The sequence below is a fragment of the Oncorhynchus gorbuscha genome, linkage group LG15 (assembly GCF_021184085.1).
Source record: "Oncorhynchus gorbuscha isolate QuinsamMale2020 ecotype Even-year linkage group LG15, OgorEven_v1.0, whole genome shotgun sequence".
Taxonomy (NCBI): domain Eukaryota; kingdom Metazoa; phylum Chordata; class Actinopteri; order Salmoniformes; family Salmonidae; genus Oncorhynchus; species Oncorhynchus gorbuscha.
The window spans coordinates 85,349,055-85,371,721 of NC_060187.1; the positions used below are offsets into that span (position 1 = coordinate 85,349,055).

A 22,667-nucleotide genomic window follows, 5' to 3' on the forward strand; every position below is an offset into this window, starting at 1 on the left:
CTCTCTATATATATATACACACACATCTCTCTCTATATATATATATATATATATATATATATATATATATATATACAGTGGGGCAAAAAAGTATTTAGTCAGCCACCAATTGTGCAAGTTCTCCCACTTAAAGATGAGAGAGGCCTGTAATTTTCATCATAGGTACACATTGTAGGATTTTTTATGAATTTAATTTGCAAATTATGGTGGAAAATAAGTATTTGGTCAATAACAAAAGTTTATCTCAATACTTTGTTATATACCCTTTGTTGGCAATGACAGAGTTCAAACATTTTCTGTAAATCTTCACATGGTTTTCACACACTGTTGCTGGTATTTTGGCCCATTCCTCCATGCAGATCTCCTCTAGAGCAGTTATGTTTTGGGGCTGTTGCTGGGCAACATGGACTTTCAACTCCCTCCAAAGATTTTCTATGGGGTTGAGATCTAGAGACTGGCTGGGCCACTCCAGGACCTTGAAATGCTTCTTACGAAGCCACTCCTTCAGTGCCTGGGCGGTGTGTTTGGGATCATTGTCATGCTGAAAGACCCAGCCACGCTTCATCTTTAATATATAATATATATATCTATAATATATATATCTATATAGATATATCTATATATATATCTATATATATATATATCTATATATATATCTATATATATATAGATATATATATATAGATATATATATATATATATATATATATATATATATATATATATAGAGAGAGATATAGATAGATATATCTATATATATATATCTATATATATATATATCTATATATATATATATCTATATATATATATAGATATATATAGATATAGATATATATATAATATATATATAAAGATAGATAGATATAGATATATATGTACAGATATAAGCTCTTAACCAGTAATCCCATGAAACTAAATACTTCAGAAAAGTGATGGCATTTATTGCATGATGAATTATTGACACAGTATAGACATTTTTTAAATGACAAAAATGAAGGCATAAAACATTGGTGCAAAACATTGATTAGATATTGCTATCTATGAATATTACTAGTCAGTATAAAGGCACGGGTTTAGATAAGGGCTATGTATATGCCCAATTCCAAGTCAAACCTTCAACCCTTACACCAAGTTATTTCATGTACTGTGTATCTGATAGGATTAGGAATAGGGCACTAGTATCACATTGCTTTCATCAACAACACCACATGAACAACATTAACCTTTTACAGTATTTGTCCTGAGAAAACACTTATTGTACTGTACTTGGATGGGAATGTCTTGCTTATAAGAGAATTGTCAGTCAGGGGTCACTAATTATAACAGCAGTCGCTTCATTACTTATGTCTTATTCCAACACTAGAAAAAAGGCGTATTATAGATGTCTACCCTATTACTTTCTACTATCACCTAAGACATTTCAGATCAGCTGTTGGATGAATCCAGCATATCATTGATTTCACTGTTGATTGACTCCGATTAAATATTTTAAAGAAATGTTTTACGAAATCTGGATTTCTGACCCTAACCATGCTACTTATCAAGTAAGTCATTCATTGGCCATTCAAATGTATATGAACTTTTTTGGGGAAAAGAGGTGTCCATCAGTACAATCCCAGGAGATTCTCTGAAACTAACATTTCAAAACTATTCATCTACAACCTGGGAGTTAAAGGTCGAGTCAGCGAAATGACGTTGCACAAGCAACACTGCAAGACTTCACTCTCACACAGTCACACAATATCTGCACAGGTTCACTTAAACCTCTTACAATGTGGTAGCCACGGGAACAAAACAGAGGAGAAGTTTAGACTCGCACGCCAACGCTCTTAGTTGTGGAAATTGACCCACTATGCCGTTCACTTTGTGCATCTACGTCATATCGCTGACCTTAACTTTAAGTTAGCTGTTGACTAAAATATGAACATTGAGGTCTCATTCTAACCTGAAAGTAACTAAATTCATTACACACAAGGTCACCTGACTGAACAGAAGAAAAAATCCATCCAGGACAATAAATAGTTCAATCTTCCAAAACCCTGACCCCTCCCTCCCTCCCCGACCCCTCCCCCCCCTGACCCCTCCCTCCCCGACCCCTCCCTCCCTCCCTCCCTGACCCCTCCCTCCCTCTCTGACCCCTCCCTCCCTCCCTGACCCCTCCCTCTCTGACCCCTCCAAATTACTTCTGAAATAAAGAAAAACACATACAATTAAAATACATAAACTGCGATTGAAAAAGCATTTAAAAACATTACATATATAGTCAGTTAGTTTCATTGATTGCTATATTTAAAATGAATCTATATGGTATGAACACCAATAAGGAACGTGGAGTTGGCCTCATATAGAAATACTGGGGAGATTGCTTGCATGGACGGACATTTTAAAACCATAGAAATCAATGACTTGGGGATACTTGTGAGAAATAGGTCTAAAATAAAATGACAGACATAGGGGCCCATTAAAACATATCATATTTCTGTAGAAACGTTTCTGGCTTCACTGTTCCCTTTCCTTACTAAATAGTTTGCATTGAATCATATTGTCCTTCCTTAAAACTGGCTAATAAATGATGTCGACTTTTAAAACGATTTCTTCCAGTTAAATAATGTAACTGTACTTTCCGAAATGGATATGAATGCGTTGGGTTTGACTGTAAATTACTGGATAAATATTGTTCTTCAACTCCCAAACCATTTTTTAGAGAGACATTAGATACAGAATTTTGCATAGGTGGAGCCATATTTATAAGATGCAATTGCAAGTATAGATATGTGCTCATCCCAGTAACACTGAGAAATGCAGTAATGACAGTCAGTGGTAAGGCAATACAGTGATCTTAAAATCTCATAATAGTCTATTCCAGGACTCTCCAACCCTGTTCCTGGAGAGATACCCTCCTGTAGGTTCACTCCAACCCCGTTCCTGGAGAGCTACCCTCCTGTAGGTTCACTCCAACCCGTTCCTGGAGAGCTACCCTCCTGTAGGTTCACACTCCAACCCCGTTCCTGGAGAGATACCCTCCTGTAGGTTCACACTCCAACCCCGTTCCTGGAGAGACACCCTCCTGTAGATTCACACTCCAACCCCGTTCCTGGAGAAATACCCTCCTGTAGGTTCACACTCCAACCCCATTCCTGGAGAAATACCCTCCTGTAGGTTCACACTCCAACCCTAATCTAACACACCTGATTTTAATAATTACATGGTTATAAACTGAACCAGATTAGTTACAACTGGGGTTGGAGTGGAAAGCTACAGGAGGATAGCTCTCCAAGAACAGGGTTGGAGTGAAAAGCTACAGGAGGATAGCTCTCCAGGAACAGGGTTGGAGTGAAAAGCTACAGGAGGATAGCTCTCCAAGAACAGGGTTGGAGTGAAAAGCTACAGGAGGATAGCTCTCCAGGAACAGGGTTGGAGTGAAAAGCTACAGGAGGATAGCTCTCCAAGAACAGGGTTGGAGTGAAAAGCTACAGGAGGATAGCTCTCCAGGAACAGGGTTGGAGTGAAAAGCTACAGGAGGATAGCTCTCCAAGAACAGGGTTGGAGTGAAAAGCTACAGGAGGATAGCTCTCCAAGAACAGGGTTGGAGTGAAAAGCTACAGGAGGATAGATCTCCAGGAACAGGGTTGGAGAACCTTGGTCTATTTTTATCAATGAGTGGTCCCATTCCCAAGCAGGTCCATGGTCCAAGGAAACAGAATGTATACAACACAGACCATGTCTCCTACAAAAATGGTCCCACTGCTGAGAATAAAAGGTCTGAATAAGATGTTAAAACGACTGGAGTCTTTCCTTCCTTTAAGCAGATATAAGGTGGCCCTCTGATAGTCTTCGTGTGTTGTGTGTTTACGTGTGTAAATGTGGGAGAAAGAGATACCAGGGCTACACTCGTTAGGTATCCTGGGTCTAGTCTGCTTCGTTCTGTTCCCTGTTGAGTTTCTCAGCCTCTGCCACAGGAGCCCCGCCGTTGCTTGCAGCTTGCTGGTTGGTCTTTTTAAAAGGAAAACCCCTGGTCTTCACAAACCAGCCAGCATCCACCAGGAATGCCACAGTGGCCAGGAAGCCAAATGCCTGAAAATAAATAGTAATAAGTTATGACTAAGTATTAACATTAGTAAAACATCTTGTAACAAACAAACAAATAGGTTCTCCTTTCAATCTAAACCCAGCTTGGTTTGGGCTCATATTTTGTCTTCATTTGAAAAAACAGTAACCAGGACCCTGAGGTATGAGGACAGTCTGAGTAAAGATGTTCATTTACCACAGCAGCATTCTCCAGGTCAGTTCCACCATTATCTGAGGCAAACACGATGGAGGCGATGAGGAAGAATACAGCCATCAAAGCTGTGTACACAAAGTCCTGCAAGAGACAAGTCAGCATGGTTATATATACCAGCATACATTTAAATGGGAAAACAAGTATCCTCACACACACAGTCCTGTAAGAGACAAGTCAGCATGGTTATATACACCAGCATACATTTAAATGGGAAAACAAGTATCCTCACACACACACACACACAGTCCTGTAAGAGACAAGTCAGCATGGTTATATACACCAGCATACATTTAAATGGGAAAACAAGTATCCTCACACAGACAAAGTCCTGCAAGAGACAAGTCAGCATGGTTATATACACCAGCATACATTTAAATGGGAAAACAAGTATCCTCACACACACAAAGTCCTGTAAGAGACAAGTCAGCATGGTTATATACACCAGCATACATTTAAATGGGAAAACAAGTATCCTCACACACACAAAGTCCTGTAAGAGACAAGTCAGCATGGTTATATACACCAGCATACATTTAAATGGGAAAACAAGTATCCTCACACACACAAAGTCCTGTAAGAGACAAGTCAGCATGGTTATATACGCCAGCATACATTTAAATGGGAAAACAAGTATCCTCACACACAAAAGTCCTGCAAGAGACAAGTCAGCATGGTTATATATACCAGCATACATTTAAATAGGAAAACAAGTATCCTCACACACACAAAAGTCCTGTAAGAGACAAGTCAGCATGGTTATATATACCAGCATACATTTAAATGGGAAAACAAGTATCCTCACACACACAAAGTCCTGCAAGAGACAAGTCAGCATGGTTATATATACCAGCATACATTTAAATGGGAAAACAAGTATCCTCACACACACAGTCCTGTAAGAGACAAGTCAGCATGGTTATATACACCAGCATACATTTAAATGGGAAAACAAGTATCCTCACACACACACAGTCCTGTAAGAGACAAGTCAGCATGGTTATATACACCAGCATACATTTAAATGGGAAAACAAGTATCCTCACACAGACAAAGTCCTGCAAGAGACAAGTCAGCATGGTTATATACACCAGCATACATTTAAATGGGAAAACAAGTATCCTCACACACACAAAGTCCTGTAAGAGACAAGTCAGCATGGTTATATATACCAGCATACATTTAAATGGGAAAACAAGTATCCTCACACACACAGTCCTGTAAGAGACAAGTCAGCATGGTTATATACACCAGCATACATTTAAATGGGAAAACAAGTATCCTCACACACACACACACAGTCCTGTAAGAGACAAGTCAGCATGGTTATATACACCAGCATACATTTAAATGGGAAAACAAGTATCCTCACACAGACAAAGTCCTGCAAGAGACAAGTCAGCATGGTTATATACACCAGCATACATTTAAATGGGAAAACAAGTATCCTCACACACACAAAGTCCTGTAAGAGACAAGTCAGCATGGTTATATACACCAGCATACATTTAAATGGGAAAACAAGTATCCTCACACACACAAAGTCCTGTAAGAGACAAGTCAGCATGGTTATATACACCAGCATACATTTAAATGGGAAAACAAGTATCCTCACACACACAAAGTCCTGTAAGAGACAAGTCAGCATGGTTATATACGCCAGCATACATTTAAATGGGAAAACAAGTATCCTCACACACACAAAGTCCTGCAAGAGACAAGTCAGCATGGTTATATATACCAGCATACATTTAAATAGGAAAACAAGTATCCTCACACACACACAAAGTCCTGTAAGAGACAAGTCAGCATGGTTATATATACCAGCATACATTTAAATGGGAAAACAAGTATCCTCACACACACAAAGTCCTGCAAGAGACAAGTCAGCATGGTTATATATACCAGCATACATTTAAATGGGAAAACAAGTATCCTCACACACACAGTCCTGTAAGAGACAAGTCAGCATGGTTATATACACCAGCATACATTTAAATGGGAAAACAAGTATCCTCACACACACACAGTCCTGTAAGAGACAAGTCAGCATGGTTATATACACCAGCATACATTTAAATGGGAAAACAAGTATCCTCACACAGACAAAGTCCTGCAAGAGACAAGTCAGCATGGTTATATACACCAGCATACATTTAAATGGGAAAACAAGTATCCTCACACACACAAAGTCCTGTAAGAGACAAGTCAGCATGGTTATATATACCAGCATACATTTAAATGGGAAAACAAGTATCCTCACACACACAGTCCTGTAAGAGACAAGTCAGCATGGTTATATACACCAGCATACATTTAAATGGGAAAACAAGTATCCTCACACACACACACACACAGTCCTGTAAGAGACAAGTCAGCATGGTTATATACACCAGCATACATTTAAATGGGAAAACAAGTATCCTCACACAGACAAAGTCCTGCAAGAGACAAGTCAGCATGGTTATATACACCAGCATACATTTAAATGGGAAAACAAGTATCCTCACACACACAAAGTCCTGTAAGAGACAAGTCAGCATGGTTATATACACCAGCATACATTTAAATGGGAAAACAAGTATCCTCACACACACAAAGTCCTGTAAGAGACAAGTCAGCATGGTTATATACACCAGCATACATTTAAATGGGAAAACAAGTATCCTCACACACACAAAGTCCTGTAAGAGACAAGTCAGCATGGTTATATACGCCAGCATACATTTAAATGGGAAAACAAGTATCCTCACACACACAAAGTCCTGCAAGAGACAAGTCAGCATGGTTATATATACCAGCATACATTTAAATGGGAAAACAAGTATCCTCACACACACAAAGTCCTGTAAGAGACAAGTCAGCATGGTTATATACACCAGCATACATTTAAATGGGAAAACAAGTATCCTCACACACACAAAGTCCTGTAAGAGACAAGTCAGCATGGTTATATACACCAGCATACATTTAAATGGGAAAACAAGTATCCTCACACACACAAAGTCCTGTAAGAGACAAGTCAGCATGGTTATATACACCAGCATACATTTAAATGGGAAAACAAGTATCCTCACACACACAAAGTCCTGTAAGAGACAAGTCAGCATGGTTATATACACCAGCATACATTTAAATGGGAAAACAAGTATCCTCACACACACAAAGTCCTGTAAGAGACAAGTCAGCATGGTTATATACACCAGCATACATTTAAATGGGAAAACAAGTATCCTCACACACACAAAGTCCTGTAAGAGACAAGTCAGCATGGTTATATACACCAGCATACATTTAAATGGGAAAACAAGTATCCTCACACACACAAAGTCCTGTAAGAGACAAGTCAGCATGGTTATATACACCAGCATACATTTAAATGGGAAAACAAGTATCCTCACACACACAAAGTCCTGTAAGAGATAAGTCAGCATGGTTATATACACCAGCATACATTTAAATGGGAAAACAAGTATCCTCACACACACAAAGTCCTGTAAGAGACAAGTCAGCATGGTTATATACACCAGCATACATTTAAATGGGAAAACAAGTATCCTCACACACACAAAGTCCTGTAAGAGACAAGTCAGCATGGTTATATACACCAGCATACATTTAAATGGGAAAACAAGTATCCTCACACACACAAAGTCCTGTAAGAGACAAGTCAGCATGGTTATATACACCAGCATACATTTAAATGGGAAAACAAGTATCCTCACACACACAAAGTCCTGTAAGAGACAAGTCAGCATGGTTATATATACCAGCATACATTTAAATGGGAAAACAAGTATCCTCACACACACAAAGTCCTGTAAGAGATAAGTCAGCATGGTTATATACACCAGCATACATTTAAATGGGAAAACAAGTATCCTCACACACACAAAGTCCTGTAAGAGACAAGTCAGCATGGTTATATATACCAGCATACATTTAAATGGGAAAACAAGTATCCTCACACACACAAAGTCCTGTAAGAGACAAGTCAGCATGGTTATATACACCAGCATACATTTAAATGGGAAAACAAGTATCCTCACACACACAAAGTCCTGTAAGAGACAAGTCAGCATGGTTATATATACCAGCATACATTTAAATGGGAAAACAAGTATCCTCACACACACAAAGTCCTGTAAGAGATAAGTCAGCATGGTTATATACACCAGCATACATTTAAATGGGAAAACAAGTATCCTCACACACACAAAGTCCTGTAAGAGACAAGTCAGCATGGTTATATATACCAGCATACATTTAAATGGGAAAACAAGTATCCTCACACACACAAAGTCCTGTAAGAGACAAGTCAGCATGGTTATATACACCAGCATACATTTAAATGGGAAAACAAGTATCCTCACACACACAAAGTCCTGTAAGAGACAAGTCAGCATGGTTATATACACCAGCATACATTTAAATGGGAAAACAAGTATCCTCACACACACAAAGTCCTGTAAGAGACAAGTCAGCATGGTTATATACACCAGCATACATTTAAATGGGAAAACAAGTATCCTCAAACACACACAGTCCTGTAAGAGACAAGTCAGCATGGTTATATACACCAGCATACATTTAAATGGGAAAACAAGTATCCTCACACACACAAAGTCCTGTAAGAGACAAGTCAGCATGGTTATATACACCAGCATACATTTAAATGGGAAAACAAGTATCCTCACACACACAAAGTCCTGTAAGAGACAAGTCAGCATGGTTATATATACCAGCATACATTTAAATGGGAAAACAAGTATCCTCACACACACAGTCCTGTAAGAGACAAGTCAGCATGGTTATATACACCAGCATACATTTAAATGGGAAAACAAGTATCCTCACACACACACAGTCCTGTAAGAGACAAGTCAGCATGGTTATATACACCAGCATACATTTAAATGGGAAAACAAGTATCCTCACACACACAAAGTCCTGTAAGAGACAAGTCAGCATGGTTATATATACCAGCATACATTTAAATGGGAAAACAAGTATCCTCACACACACAAAGTCCTGTAAGAGACAAGTCAGCATGGTTATATATACCAGCATACATTTAAATGGGAAAACAAGTATCCTCACACACACAAAGTCCTGTAAGAGACAAGTCAGCATGGTTATATATACCAGCATACATTTAAATGGGAAAACAAGTATCCTCACACACACAAAGTCTTATGAATGATAAACATACAAATGTTAGGCAGGTCAGTGGGCCTCATTTATCAACATATGGTTATATACACCAGCATACATTTAAATACTCACCAGGGAAAAGCAGCTGATACTCCTTGTGCAGGGTGGTACACAGTCCTGTAAGAGATGAGTCAGCATGGTTATATACACCAGCATACATTTAAATGGGAAAACAAGTATCCTCACAGCTGACAAAGTCCTCAAGAGACAAGTCAGCATGGTTATATACAGCATACATTTACAGTTCGTCACTACCTCTTCAAGAATGAAGGCCACAAACGACAGGAGCTGAGGACACAAGTCAAAACTAACTGATCATGTACTACCCCAGTCTCAACAACAGATGGCACTATAGTATTACCAGAGTTTAAAAATATATATTTTTTGAACCTTTATTTAACTAGGCAAGTCAGTTAAGAACAAATTCATTTAAATGGGAAAACAAGTGAACTCCTGTTCAGGGGCAAAATGTCCTGATTTGAGACTTGTCAGCATGGTTATTTGAACTTGCATACATTTAAATGGGAAAATATCCTCTAACCACAAGTCCTGTAAGAGACCCTAAATGGGAAGTTGTGTTTTTTTGTCTCAGATCAGATACATTTAAATGGTTAAAACAAGTATCCTCAAACATGCAAAGTCCTGATGAACTCAGCATTTTATCTTCTGATGCATATTTAAATGGGAAAACAAGTGACATCAGTAGAGTTGACAAAGTCCTGAGTAAGAGATCATAGCCAGCATGGTTATATAAATGAGGGTATATGTAAATGTCTAAATATTTCATGCATTGTTCAGAGTTGGGCTTGGAGGAAGGGACAACTCTTTAATGTAATCTTCACAATGAGAGGATTCTTCTGGTGTGACCATCACAGTGTTCTTAAGAAAGCTCAGCATGGTTATATAGCACCAGCATACATTTAAATGGGAAAACAAGTATCCTCACACACACAAAATAGTCCTGTTGCCAAGAACGACCAAGTCAGCATGGTTATATACACCAGACATACATTTAAATGGGAAAACAAGTATCCACTACAATAAATATTCCTGTAAGAGACAAGTCAGCAAAAACAGCATACATTTAAATGGGAAAACAAGTATCCTCTTTTTGTTTTCGTCCTGTAAGAGTTTGGAAGTCAGCATGGTTAGATACAGCATACATTTAAATGGGAAAACAAGTATCCTCACACACACAATACTGTCCTGTAAGAGACAAGTCAGCATGGTTAGACAGCATACATTTAAATGGGAAAACTGTATCCCACGCAGACAGCATACTGCTCAGAGGATCTGTCCCCAGCAGACATTTAAATGGGAAAACAAGTCCCCCTCAGACAGCATAAAGTCCTGAAGAGATCAAGTCAGCATGGTTATATACATACTGCATACATTTAAATGGGAAAACAAGTATCCTCACATCTGTCCCCAAGTCCTGTAAGAGACAAGTCAGCATGGTTATATATACCAGCATACATTTAAATGGGTCCCCAAACAAGTATCCTCACGCACACATCCTGTCCCCAAGAGACAAGTCAGCATGAGAATCTATCCCACGCCATACATTTAAATGCTCTGAAAACAAGTATCCTCACACACACAGTCCTGCTAAGAGATCAAGTCAGCATGGTTATATACTCACTCTGAGGATACATTTAAATGGGAAAACAAGTATCCTCACACAACAAAGTCCTGTAAGAGACAAGTCAGCATGGTTATATACACCAGCATACATTTCAATGAAATGGTGAAAACAAAAATTGCCCTCACACACAAAGTCCTGTAAGAGACAAGTCAGCATGGTTATATACTGCAGCATACATTTAAATGGGAAAACAAGTATCCTCACACTTGTTCAGGTCCTGTAAACAAAGTCAGCATCCTGTTGAATACATTTAAATGACAAGTATAATCTTACATGGTTGTACAAGTCAGCATGGTTATAATTTTAAATGGGAAAACAAGTATCCTCACACACACAAAGTCCTGTAAGAACAAGTCAGCATGGTTATATATACCAGCATACATTTAAATGGGAAAACAAGTATTTCCATCTACACATTGTCAGAATTTCTGTAAACATGACAAAAAATTAGGCATGGTTGTCACTTCATTATATACCAGCATACATTTATGGGAAAACAAGTACCTCACACACACAGAAATGTAAACTTCAGTTAGTGCTAATACAGCAGCTTTAAATGAATCCTGACAGAACCAAAAAATTTGATCATATTACTCCAGTGCTTTAGCCTCAAGTATCCTCACACACACAGTCCTGAGGAGGAGGTTAGCTACACTGGCTTCCTGTCAAAAGTACAGCAAGGCTCTGATTTCAAGAATGAAGGCCACAAACGTTTTACTGAACCAAGTCAAAATTAACTGGGCATGTACCTACCCCAGTCTCATTTGGTCAGATGGTACTATAGTATTACCAGAGTTTAAAAATAATCCCTTTTTGAACCTTTATTTAACTGGAGGCAGGTTTCAGTAGAGCAAATTCATTTTACAATGACGGCTGGAACATGTCAGAGAACTGCCTGTTCAGGGGCAAAATGCCAGACTTGTACTCACTTTCAGTCTGGGATTTGAAGTGTAACCTGGCCCAGGAGTAAGGTAGTCCAATGCTCTAACCACTAGTCCCTGCCCTTGATGTCTAAATGCCTGTTGGTTTTTTTCCAGGGATTCTCTGCCTCTAACCCTGTTACGGGGCTGAGTCACTGGCTTGCTGGGGCAAGTCTCGTGCCAAGTCCCTGGGGGTTATATACTTGCGTCACTGTGTCAGATCAAACATGCTTGAGTACTGATGAACTCAGTGGGTTGATTCACTTTATTGTGTGCCTGTCAGTGACCCCAGTTTGAGTTGTACCCTGTCGGAGATCTTTGTGGGCTATACTAGCCCTTGTCTCAGGATGGTAAGTTGGTGGTTGTAAATTTTTCAGTGTGTCAGATCAGATGTGCTTTGGCAAAGTGGGTGGGGTTATATCCTTCCTGTTTGGCCCTGTCCAATGACATGCTTCTGGTGTGGCCATCAGTGTTCCTGTCTCATCTCAGCTCCATATTTATATGTTGTGCAATAATGACATCAGTAGAGGACTTGTTTATCAAAAGTAGTTCTCCATGTCCTATTCGGTGTCCAACTAAATGTCTAAATATTTCATTTCTTTTCTCAGAGTTGCTTTCTAAGGGACTAATAAACCTGAGCCCTAAGAAATGCCCCAGGACTACCTGACAAATGACTCACTTGCTGTCCCCAGTCCACCTGGCCATGCTTAAAAGTTTCAACTGGCCTGGGCCCTAGGACCATGTCCCAGGACTACCTGACATGAGGACTCCTTGCTGTCCCCAGTCCACCTGGCTTTGCTCCTGCTCCAGTTTCAGGATTCTGACCTTACTACATTCAACAGCATGCTGGTCATTTATGAACATTTGAACATCTTGCCACTACTGCTATGAGGATCTCCACCCCACAGCCAGAAGAGGACTGCATACCCCACATATGCTGTCTCATAATTCCTCTCTTTCTTTCATACTCTCTCGAGGATCTGTCCCTAACACGCCAGACAGCATACTGCTCTGAGGATCTGTCCCCACGCCAGACAGCATACTGCTCTGAGGATCTGTCCCCACTGCCAGACAGCATACTGCTCTGAGGATCTGTCCCCACGCCAGACAGCATACTGCTCTGAGGATCTGTCCCCACGCCAGACAGCATACTGCTCTGAGGATCTGTCCCCACGCCTCTCAGCATTCTTCTCTGAGGTTTTGTCCTTTCTGAGAGTTTTTCCCCACCGCCAGACAGCATACTGCTCTGAGGATCTGTCCCCACGCCAGACAGCATATGTACTGCTTTGATTTGAGATCTGTCCCCACGCCAGACAGCATACTGCTCTGAGGATCTGTCCCCACGCCAGACAGCATACTGCTCTGAGAGATCTGTCCCCACGCCAGACAGCATACTGCTCTGAGGATCTGTCCCCACGCCAGACAGCATACTGCTCTGAGGATCTGTCCCCACGCCAGACAGCATACTGCTCTGAGGATCTGTCCCCACGCCAGACAGCATACTGCGCTGAGGATCTGTCCCCACGCCAGACAGCATACTGCTCTGAGGATCTGTCCCCACGCCAGACAGCATACTGCTCTGAGGATCTGTCCCCACGATACTGCTCTGAAGATCTGTCCCCACGACAGCATACAGATCTGTCCCCAGCATACTGCTCTGAGGATCTGTCCCCATGTCAGACAGCATACTGCTCTGAGGATCTGTCCCCATGCCAGACAGCATACTGCTCTGAGGATCTGTCCTCACACTATTCAGCTAGACAGTGATAAATGGCTACCGAAAACTAAACGAAAGACAGCAAACATGTTCTCACTGTAATACGGTGCTGAGCATAATGTGCCATATGTGGCTAAACTGTACAGTATGTAGGCCTTTGTTCCATATTACAAGGTAAAATGCACCATGGTCTGTTTCCCCCCGGCCATAGTGTTAATGAAGCCACAGCTCTATATCTGCAGCTTTATTACATGACCAGACAGTCTGACGTCAACGCTGTAATAAAGACTGGGCATCCTACTCAAGAGGACATCTTCTGCAGAACCTTTAACACTTCCTTTACAGTCTGTTGTGTGTGTGTGTGTTTAACTATTCTTGTGGGGACCAGTTAAATAAAGATTAAACCAAATATTCTTTTTATTTTTAAGTACCCACAAGAAGAGTAAATAAACAACAATTTTGACCAATTGGGGACATTGTTTGTCCCCACAATGTCAAATGCTATTTCTAGGGGGTTTATGGTTAAGGTTAGAAATAGTGTTCAGGTTAGAATACGTTAAGCGTTAGGAGCTAGGGTTAGATTTTTGGGATAAGGTTAGGGTATGAGTATAGGTTAGGGAAAATGGGATTTTGAATAGCACTGAATTGTGTGTTCCCACAAGGTTAGCTGTGCAAGACTGTGTGTGTTCCCACAAGGTTAGCTGTGCAAGACTGTGTGTGTTCCCACAAGGTTAGCTGTGCAAGACTGTGTGTGTTCCCACAAGGTTAGCTGTGCAAGACTGTGTTGCTCTCCACAATGTTAGCTGTGCAAGACTGTGTTGCTCTCCACAATGTTAGCTGTGCAAGACTGTGTGTGCTTTCCACAAGGTTAGCTGTGCAAGACTGTGTGTGTTCCCACAAGGTTAGCTGTGCAAGACTGTGTGTGTTCCCACAAGGTTAGCTGTGCAAGACTGTGTTGCTCTCCACAATGTTAGCTGTGCAAGACTGTGTGTTGCTCTCCACAAGGTTAGCTGTGCAAGACTGTGTGTGCTCTCCACAATGTTAGCTGTGCAAGAATGTGTGTGCTCTCCACAATGTTAGCTGTGCAAGACTGTGTGTGCTCTCCACAATGTTAGCTGTGCAAGACTGTGTGTGCTCTCCACAAGGTTAGCTGTGCAAGACTGTGTTGCTCTCCACAATGTTAGCTGTGCAAGACTGTGTGTGCTCTCCACAATGTTAGCTGTGCAAGACTGTGTTGCTCTCCACAATGTTAGCTGTGCAAGACTGTGTGTGCTCTCCACAATGTTAGCTGTGCAAGACTGTGTTGCTCTCCACAATGTTAGCTGTGCAAGACTGTGTGTGCTCTCCACAATGTTAGCTGTGCAAGACTGTGTGTGCTCTCCACAATGTTAGCTGTGCAAGACTGTGTGTTGCTCTCCACAATGTTAGCTGTGCAAGACTGTGTGTGCTCTCCACAATGTTAGCTGTGCAAGACTGTGTTGCTCTCCACAATGTTCTATGAACACACAACTCTAGCAAAGCGTTGTGTTGCAAGAGAAAGAGCAGAGAGCTAAAAAGCATTCGATTTGAGGGTTCTTTGTGGCTTTAAGCGGAAAATGCTTTAAATTACATTAAAATCCACAGATATTTATGTCCAGTGAGCTTGCCAAGCATTCTTGCAATGTTGATCATATTTGGAGGAATCCATCGTTTCTCTCACACACAGTAAGAAGGTCAAACAGCAAGGCTTAAAATAACCCTGGTAATGACATTTTGCATCTGGCTGCTAATTTCATTTGCAGTGCACCGCTAGATGGTATTGGTAACACCTGACTCTGATTAGCTTGACTAAGGACCCAGTGATCTGAGGAAGACAGAGCCGTGTCATCACTGTCTGTCTCCAGACTGCAGTTCCACAAGAGACAAACTCTGAGCCAACTCAGATTTCCTGCTTCAGAAGGAGATGAAATTCTTTTTTTTTTTTTTCCTGGACTAAGAGCTCAATCACAAACTATGGCAACTAGTAAACCTCGACCTCTAACCTGCTTACTCACAGGCCAACCAAATAGTACAAGAGGTGCCCTCACCCAAACAAGCCCTCCCTCTGCAGGGAAAGAGTTTGTTTCAAGATCTTGTTAACTGGGGAGAAATACAAGATAGCAGCCATAAACCATGTGATTTGAATTCAATTGAACATCACGTTTCACTGCAGTTAGGAAGGCAGTCAAATAGTTGAAGCCTTGACATTGGGGTCTAGGAATAAGAGTAAGCCATTCATGATATCCAGTTCAAATGTAGACATGTCACAGCTCTGCTACTTGTGATGACCAGCGGGACACAGAAAGGGGTCAAACATGAGTCAACAGCAGTCTGCTGTAGTATCCTCATACAATTCAACAGCAGTCTGCTGTAGTATCCTCACCCAATTCAACAGCAGTCTGCTGTGGTATCCTCATCCAATTCAACAGCAGTCTGCTGTAGTATCCTCATACAAGTCAACAGCAGTCTGCTGTAGTATCCTCATACAATTCAACAGCAGTCTGCTGTAGTATCCTCACCCAATTCAACAGCAGTCTGCTGTAGTATCCTCACCCAATTCAACAGCAGTCTGCTGTAGTATCCTCACCCAATTCAACAGCAGTCTGCTGTAGTATCCTCACCCAATTCAACAGCAGTCTGCTGTAGTATCCTCATACAATTCAACACCAGTCTGTTGTAGTATCCTCACCCAATTCAACAGCAGTCTGCTGTAGTAGCCTCATCCAATTCAACAGCAGTCTGCTGTAGTATCCTCATCTAATTCAATAGCAGTCTGCTGTAGTATCCTCATACAATTCAACAGCAGTCTGCTGTAGTATCCTCATCCAATTCAACAGCAGTCTGCTGTAGTAGCCTCATCCAATTCAACAGCAGTCTGCTGTAGTATCCTCATCTAATTCAATAGCAGTCTGCTGTAGTATCCTCACCCAATTCAACAGCAGTCTGCTGTAGTAGCCTCATCCAATTCAACAGCAGTCTGCTGTAGTATCCTCATCCAATTCAACAGCAGTCTGCTGTAGTATCCTCATCCAATTCAACAGCAGTCTGCTGTATTAGCCTCATCCAATTCAACAGCAGTCTGCTGTAGTAGCCTCATCCAATTCAACAGCAGTCTGCTGTAGTATCCTCATCCAATTCAACAGCAGTCTGCTGTATTAGCCTCATCCAATTCAACAGCAGTCTGCTGTAGTAGCCTCATCCAATTCAACAGCAGTCTGCTGTAGTATCCTCATCCAATTCAACAGCAGTCTGCTGTAGTATCCTCATCCAATTCAACAGCAGTCTGCTGTATTAGCCTCATCCAATTCAACAGCAGTCTGCTGTAGTATCCTCTTCCAATTCAACAGCAGTCTGCTGTAGTAGCCTCATCCAATTCAACAGCAGTCTGCTGTAGTATCCTCATCCAATTCAACAGCAGTCTGCTGTAGTATCCTCACCCAATTCAACAGCAGTCTGCTGTATTATCCTCATCCAATTCAACAGCAGTCTGCTGTAGTATCCTCACCCAATTCAACAGCAGTCTGCTGTAGTATCCTCATCCAATTCAACATAATTCCAAGCTGTAGTAGCCTCATCCAATTCAACAGCAGTCTGCTGTAGTATCCTCATCCAATTCAACAGAATTCCAAGCTGTAGTAGCCTCATCCAATTCAACAGCAGTCTGCTGTAGTATCCTCATCCAATTCAACAGAATTCCAAGCTGTAGTATCCTCATCCAATTCAACAGAATTCCAAGCTGTAGTATCCTCATCCAATTCAACAGAATTCCAAGCTGTAGTAGCCTCATCCAATTCAACAGAATTCCAAGCTGTAGTATCCTCACCCAATTCAACAGAATTCCAAGCTGTAGTATCCTCATCCAATTCAACAGAATTCCAAGCTGTAGTATCCTCACCCAATTCAACAGAATTCCAAGCTGTAGTATCCTCATCCAATTCAACAGAATTCCAAGCTGTAGTATCCTCACCCAATTCAACAGAATTCCAAGCTGTAGTAGCCTCATCCAATTCAACAGAATTCCAAGCTGTAGTAGCCTCACCCAATTCAACAGAACTGCTTTTAAAGACACCCCCACACCGAATATATGCGCACCACACACACACACACTGACTTAAGCACGGCTGCTCTTTCATATAGGCAAACACGGAGGCATTTCAATTGTCTAAAATGGTTTCCGACCCAGTCTCCTCTTTAATATGTGAGCCAGGTGATATGTCCAACTGGAGTGCTGTTCTAGACAGGCTATATAGAGCTAAAGATACAGGATCTGATGTCAGCTTCCCTCAACTGGTTACAGCAGCTCCATAGTGACTGATTTGGACTCTGAAATGTGAAAAACAACTTAGCCGTCTTAGGCCTGACGATCAGTTAAAGGTTCCTGAGGGTCATCTATATGCTGACAAATACCCCAGGCCATCATGAAGGGGATGTGGGAGGACTGGTGGTGGTCTGATGAGTGTGTTCTGATGGATGCATCATCGCTGTTGCAACTGTTCTATAGAATGGTCTGACTTTCACATTTCAAGGAATAATCAAGAAAAACAGCTCACAATGGTCACACCCTAAAAAAGACAAAGGTTATGGTTTACAAACTGGCCTGTTAATTGTTGGATAGAAAACCCCCAGTTTCTGGGAGCCGGATCCAGTTACATACAAAACAATGGTAGCATTTGAAAATCTGCATATTCTATTTATTACACGCAGACCATCCACTTACAAGGAATGTGGTATCATAACTGGCAAGGGAGATAGGTGTTTATACTTGGACATTTTACATACCAACTTGTTCATCTGGTCTTATATCCGGAGCACAAAGTAAACATGTGATGACACCACTAGATAAAAGTCATATTGTCCCCAGAGTTGATCTAACCCTGTTTTACTACTTGGTGCCATCAGAACAGACAGACAGGTAGGAAGACAACCTTCTGGTCTCTCCTCTGAAATACACAGAGCACAAATATAAAATGCAACCATTTCTAAGATGTTACTGAGTTACAGTTTATATAAGGGAATCAGTCCATTTAAATAAATGCATTGGGGCCTAATCTATGGATTTCACTTGACTGGGAATACAGATATGCAGCTGTTGGTCACAGATACTTTTTTTAAAGGTAAGGATCAGAAAACCAGTCAGTATCTGGTGTGACCACCATTTGCCTCATGCAGTGTGACATCTCCTTCACATAGAGTTGGCCAGGCTGTTGTGGGAAGTTGCTGGATATTGGCGGTAACATGAACACAGTGTCGTACATGTCGATCCAGAGCATCCCAAACGTGCTCAATGGGTCTGGCCATTGTATAACTGGGACATTTTCAGCTTGCAGGAATTATGTACAGATCCTTGCGACATGGGGCCGTGCGTTATCATACTAAAACACGAGGTGATGGAGGATTAATGGCATGACAATGGGCCTCCAGATCTCGTCCCGGTGTCTCTCTGCACTCAAATTGCCTTAGATAAAGTGCATTTGTGTTCATGGCCCACAGCTTATGCCTGCCCATACCATAACCCCCCCCACCACGGGGCACTGTTCACAACGTTGACATCAGCAAACCGCTCGCCCACACAACGCCATATACAGGGTCTGTGGTTTTGAGGCCGGCTGGACGTACTGCCAAATTCTCTAAAACGATGTTGAACATTCAATTCTCTAGCTACATTCCTGCAGTCAGGAATGTCCACCAGAGTCAGTCAGCATGCCAATTGCACACTCCCTCAGAACTTGAGACATCTGTGCGATTGTGTTGTGTTACAAAACTGCACATTTTAGAGTTGCCTTTTGTCCCCAGCACAAGGTACACCTGTGTAATGACCGTGCCGTTTAACCAGCTTCTTGATATGCCACACCTGTCAGGTGGATCAATTATCTTGGCAAAGAAATGCTCACTAACAGGGAGGTAAACAAATTTGTGCAAAACATGTTAGAGAAATAAGCTTTTTGTGCATAAGGAAAATGTCTGGGATCTTTTATTTCAGCTCATGAAACATGGGAACAACACTTTACATTTGTTTGTTCAATGTTATGCTTGGATTAAGACTTGCCCAACACAGTGGAACATTAACAATAACAGTATCATAACAAGAACTATGACAAGAATATGACTTACCACTTCCACCACCTTTATCAAACATCTGACTTTATCCAAATTATCTGTTGGTACAATTAACCACTTTTTGGATTTGGTCTCTGAAACTGTTGTTGGACTGTAGACTGGTTCCGCGGCAGCCATGGTGTGACTGAAACGAATAGATTTGAAGAAGAAAAAGTACAACTTCAATAAGACTGCAACTATGTACTTCATGTTACAGTGTAGGCCTATAATGTATTAACGGCAAACTACAGAGCGAAAGCGAAAGCGTGGCATTTTGTTAACTTCAAAAGTCACGATGGAAGAAATAACTTGCTGTTAAATGTAGGGTAGCCTGTCACTGGACATTTTACAAGTATCGACTGATACAATGTAGTCGAAAATTAATCGCCTCCGTACTCAACTCCATCTGGTATCTTGGCTAGGGTAGACTGCATCAAACACTCACATAAGTGAGAACATACAGCTAATAAAGATTAAATCAAGTTGAAAGGGGAAACTAATAAAGGCTAAACAAGTATAAAAGATGGACTCACGCGTCAAGTTTGGAGCAACCAACTGAATAGGTATGCCTTGGCGATAGATATCGTATTTCCACGACTTTCCAATGCAATGCCCTTTGTTGTTGCGTTCTTGTTTAAAACCTAGATCCACACTTCCGCAAATGAACGGCTTGTCTACACCCCTGTCGTTAACAGAAGAGTATGGGGGGTGACAAATGCCAGAATTAAGCTTAGGCAACTGTACCACCGTGTGGCTGTTGCCTACCATTGAACGTCTGACTGACATTACATGATACCAACGCCTTACTAACGTCTGCGTGACGCCTACATGTACCTAACATGTCGTCAGGATATATAGTATTTCACATTGTAATGCATTACCCCTACATGACATTGTATTATAGGATATATACATATTTGACATTGTAATAAACTACCCCTACATGACATTGTATTATAGGATATATAGTATTTCACATTGTAATGCATTACCCCTACATGGCATTGTATTATAGGATATATACATATTTGACATTGTAATAAACTACCCCTACATGACTTTGTATTATAGGATATATAGTATTTCACATTGTAATGCATTACCCCTACATGACATTGTATTATAGGATATATACATATTTGACATTGTAATAAACTACCCCTACATGCCATTGTATTATAGGATATATACATGTTTGACATTGTAATAAACTACCCCTACATGCCATTGTATTATAGGATATATACATGTTTGCCATTGTACATTGTAATAAACTACCCCTACATGACATTGTATTATAGGATATATGCTTTACATTGTTTTACATGCCATTGTATTATAGGATATATACATGTTTGACATTGTAATAAACTACCCCTACATGCCATTGTATTATAGGATATATACATGTTTTACATTGTAATAAACTACCCCTACATGACATTGTATTATAGGATATATACATGTTTGACATTGTAATAAACTACCCCTACATGACATTGTATTATAGGATATATACATATTTGACATTGTAATAAACTACCCCTACATGCCATTCTGTGCTGGAGCTATGGGGTTATTTTCCACGGACACTAGGCCTACACATTCACACTCAAACTGAATTGAATGGGGGATGCATAAGTACTTTTCATTGAAGAAGGGAAACGAGGTACAACATACAACTTTGATCAAAGGCCTAAAATCCTGCCTGACAAGGCCAATGAAATAACGGTATCCTAATATAGTCTGGATACAGGAGTAGCCTATTCTACAATAATGTAACTGTATATACTAGTATTATTTATCAAATTGATCAATGAAATTGTAAATGTGGGTGAGTACGCTACTTCAATCAGCCTCACTGCAGCTGTTTTACCCACCACCCACACTGTTCTCTCTCCACAAGCAACCACATCCTCTTCTCCTGTTCAACTAATTTGCCACCACACTGGAAAGGACTGTACATACAGTACCAGTCAAAAGTTTGGACACACCTACTCATTCAAGGGTTTTTCTTTATATTAATATTTTCTACATTGTATAATAATAGTGAAGACATCAAAACTATGAAATAACACACATGGAATCATATAGTAACCAAAAAAAGTGTTAAACAAATCAAAATATATTTTATAGTTGAGATTCATCAAAGTAGCCACCCTTTGTCTTGATGAAAGCTTCATAAGGTAGTCAACCAGCTTCATAAGGTAGTCACATGGAATGCAATTCAATTAACAGGTGTGCTTTGTAAAAAAGTAATTTTTGAAATTTATTTCCTTCTTAATGTGTTTGAGCCACTTAGTTGTGTTTTTTTTTATGGCAAGAACAGCTCAATTAAGCAAAGAGAAATGGCAGCCCATCATTACTTTAAGACATGAAGGTCAGTCAATACGGGACATTTCAAGAATTCTTAAAGTTTCTTCAAGTGCAGTCGCAAAAACCATCAAGCGCTATGATGAAACTGACTCTCATGAGGACCGCCACAGAAAAGGAAGACCCAGAGTTAGCTCTGCTGCAGAGGATAAGGTCATTAGAGTTACCAGCCTCAGAAATTGCAGCCCAAATAAATGCTTCACAAAGTTCAAGTAACAGACACATCTCAACATCAACTGTTCAGAGGAGACTGCAGGAATCAGGCCTTCATGGTCGAATTGCTGCAAAGAAAATACTACTAAAGGACACCAATAAGAAGAAGACTTCATTCCATGTGTTATTTCATAGTTTTGATGACTTCACTATTAATCTACAATGTAGAAAATTGTTTAAAAATTAAAACCC

At 40.5% G+C, this 22,667-nt stretch overlaps 1 protein-coding gene across 1 annotated transcript; it reads right to left on the minus strand.

Moving 5' to 3' along the window:
- Positions 1 to 3,509: 3,509 nt before the first annotated feature.
- On the minus strand, positions 3,510 to 20,584 carry cmtm6 (CKLF-like MARVEL transmembrane domain containing 6). Its single transcript, XM_046301492.1, has 5 exons — positions 20,423 to 20,584; positions 19,905 to 20,034; positions 9,723 to 9,781; positions 4,265 to 4,448; positions 3,510 to 4,074 (listed from the first exon to the last, which is right to left on the minus strand). The coding sequence occupies exons 2-5, from the start codon at positions 20,025 to 20,027 to the stop codon at positions 3,910 to 3,912; spliced, it is 531 nt and encodes a 176-aa protein (XP_046157448.1). The 5' UTR covers positions 20,028 to 20,034; positions 20,423 to 20,584; the 3' UTR covers positions 3,510 to 3,909.
- Between the last annotated feature and the right edge of the window lie 2,083 nt (positions 20,585 to 22,667).

What these genes read in the sequence shown, in the direction of transcription:
- cmtm6 (XM_046301492.1), bottom strand. Translation starts at nt 20,027, where the DNA reads ATGGCTGCCGCGGAACCAGTCTACAGTCCAACAACAGTTTCAGAGACC. An exon ending in TGATAAAGGTGGTGGAAGTG is followed by an intron (nt 9,782 to 19,904) that starts GTAAGTCATATT and finishes TTGTGTCCTCAG; the next exon opens with CTCCTGTCGTTTGTGGCCTT. An exon ending in ACCTGGAGAATGCTGCTGTG is followed by an intron (nt 4,075 to 4,264) that starts GTAAATGAACAT and finishes ATTTATTTTCAG; the next exon opens with GCATTTGGCTTCCTGGCCAC.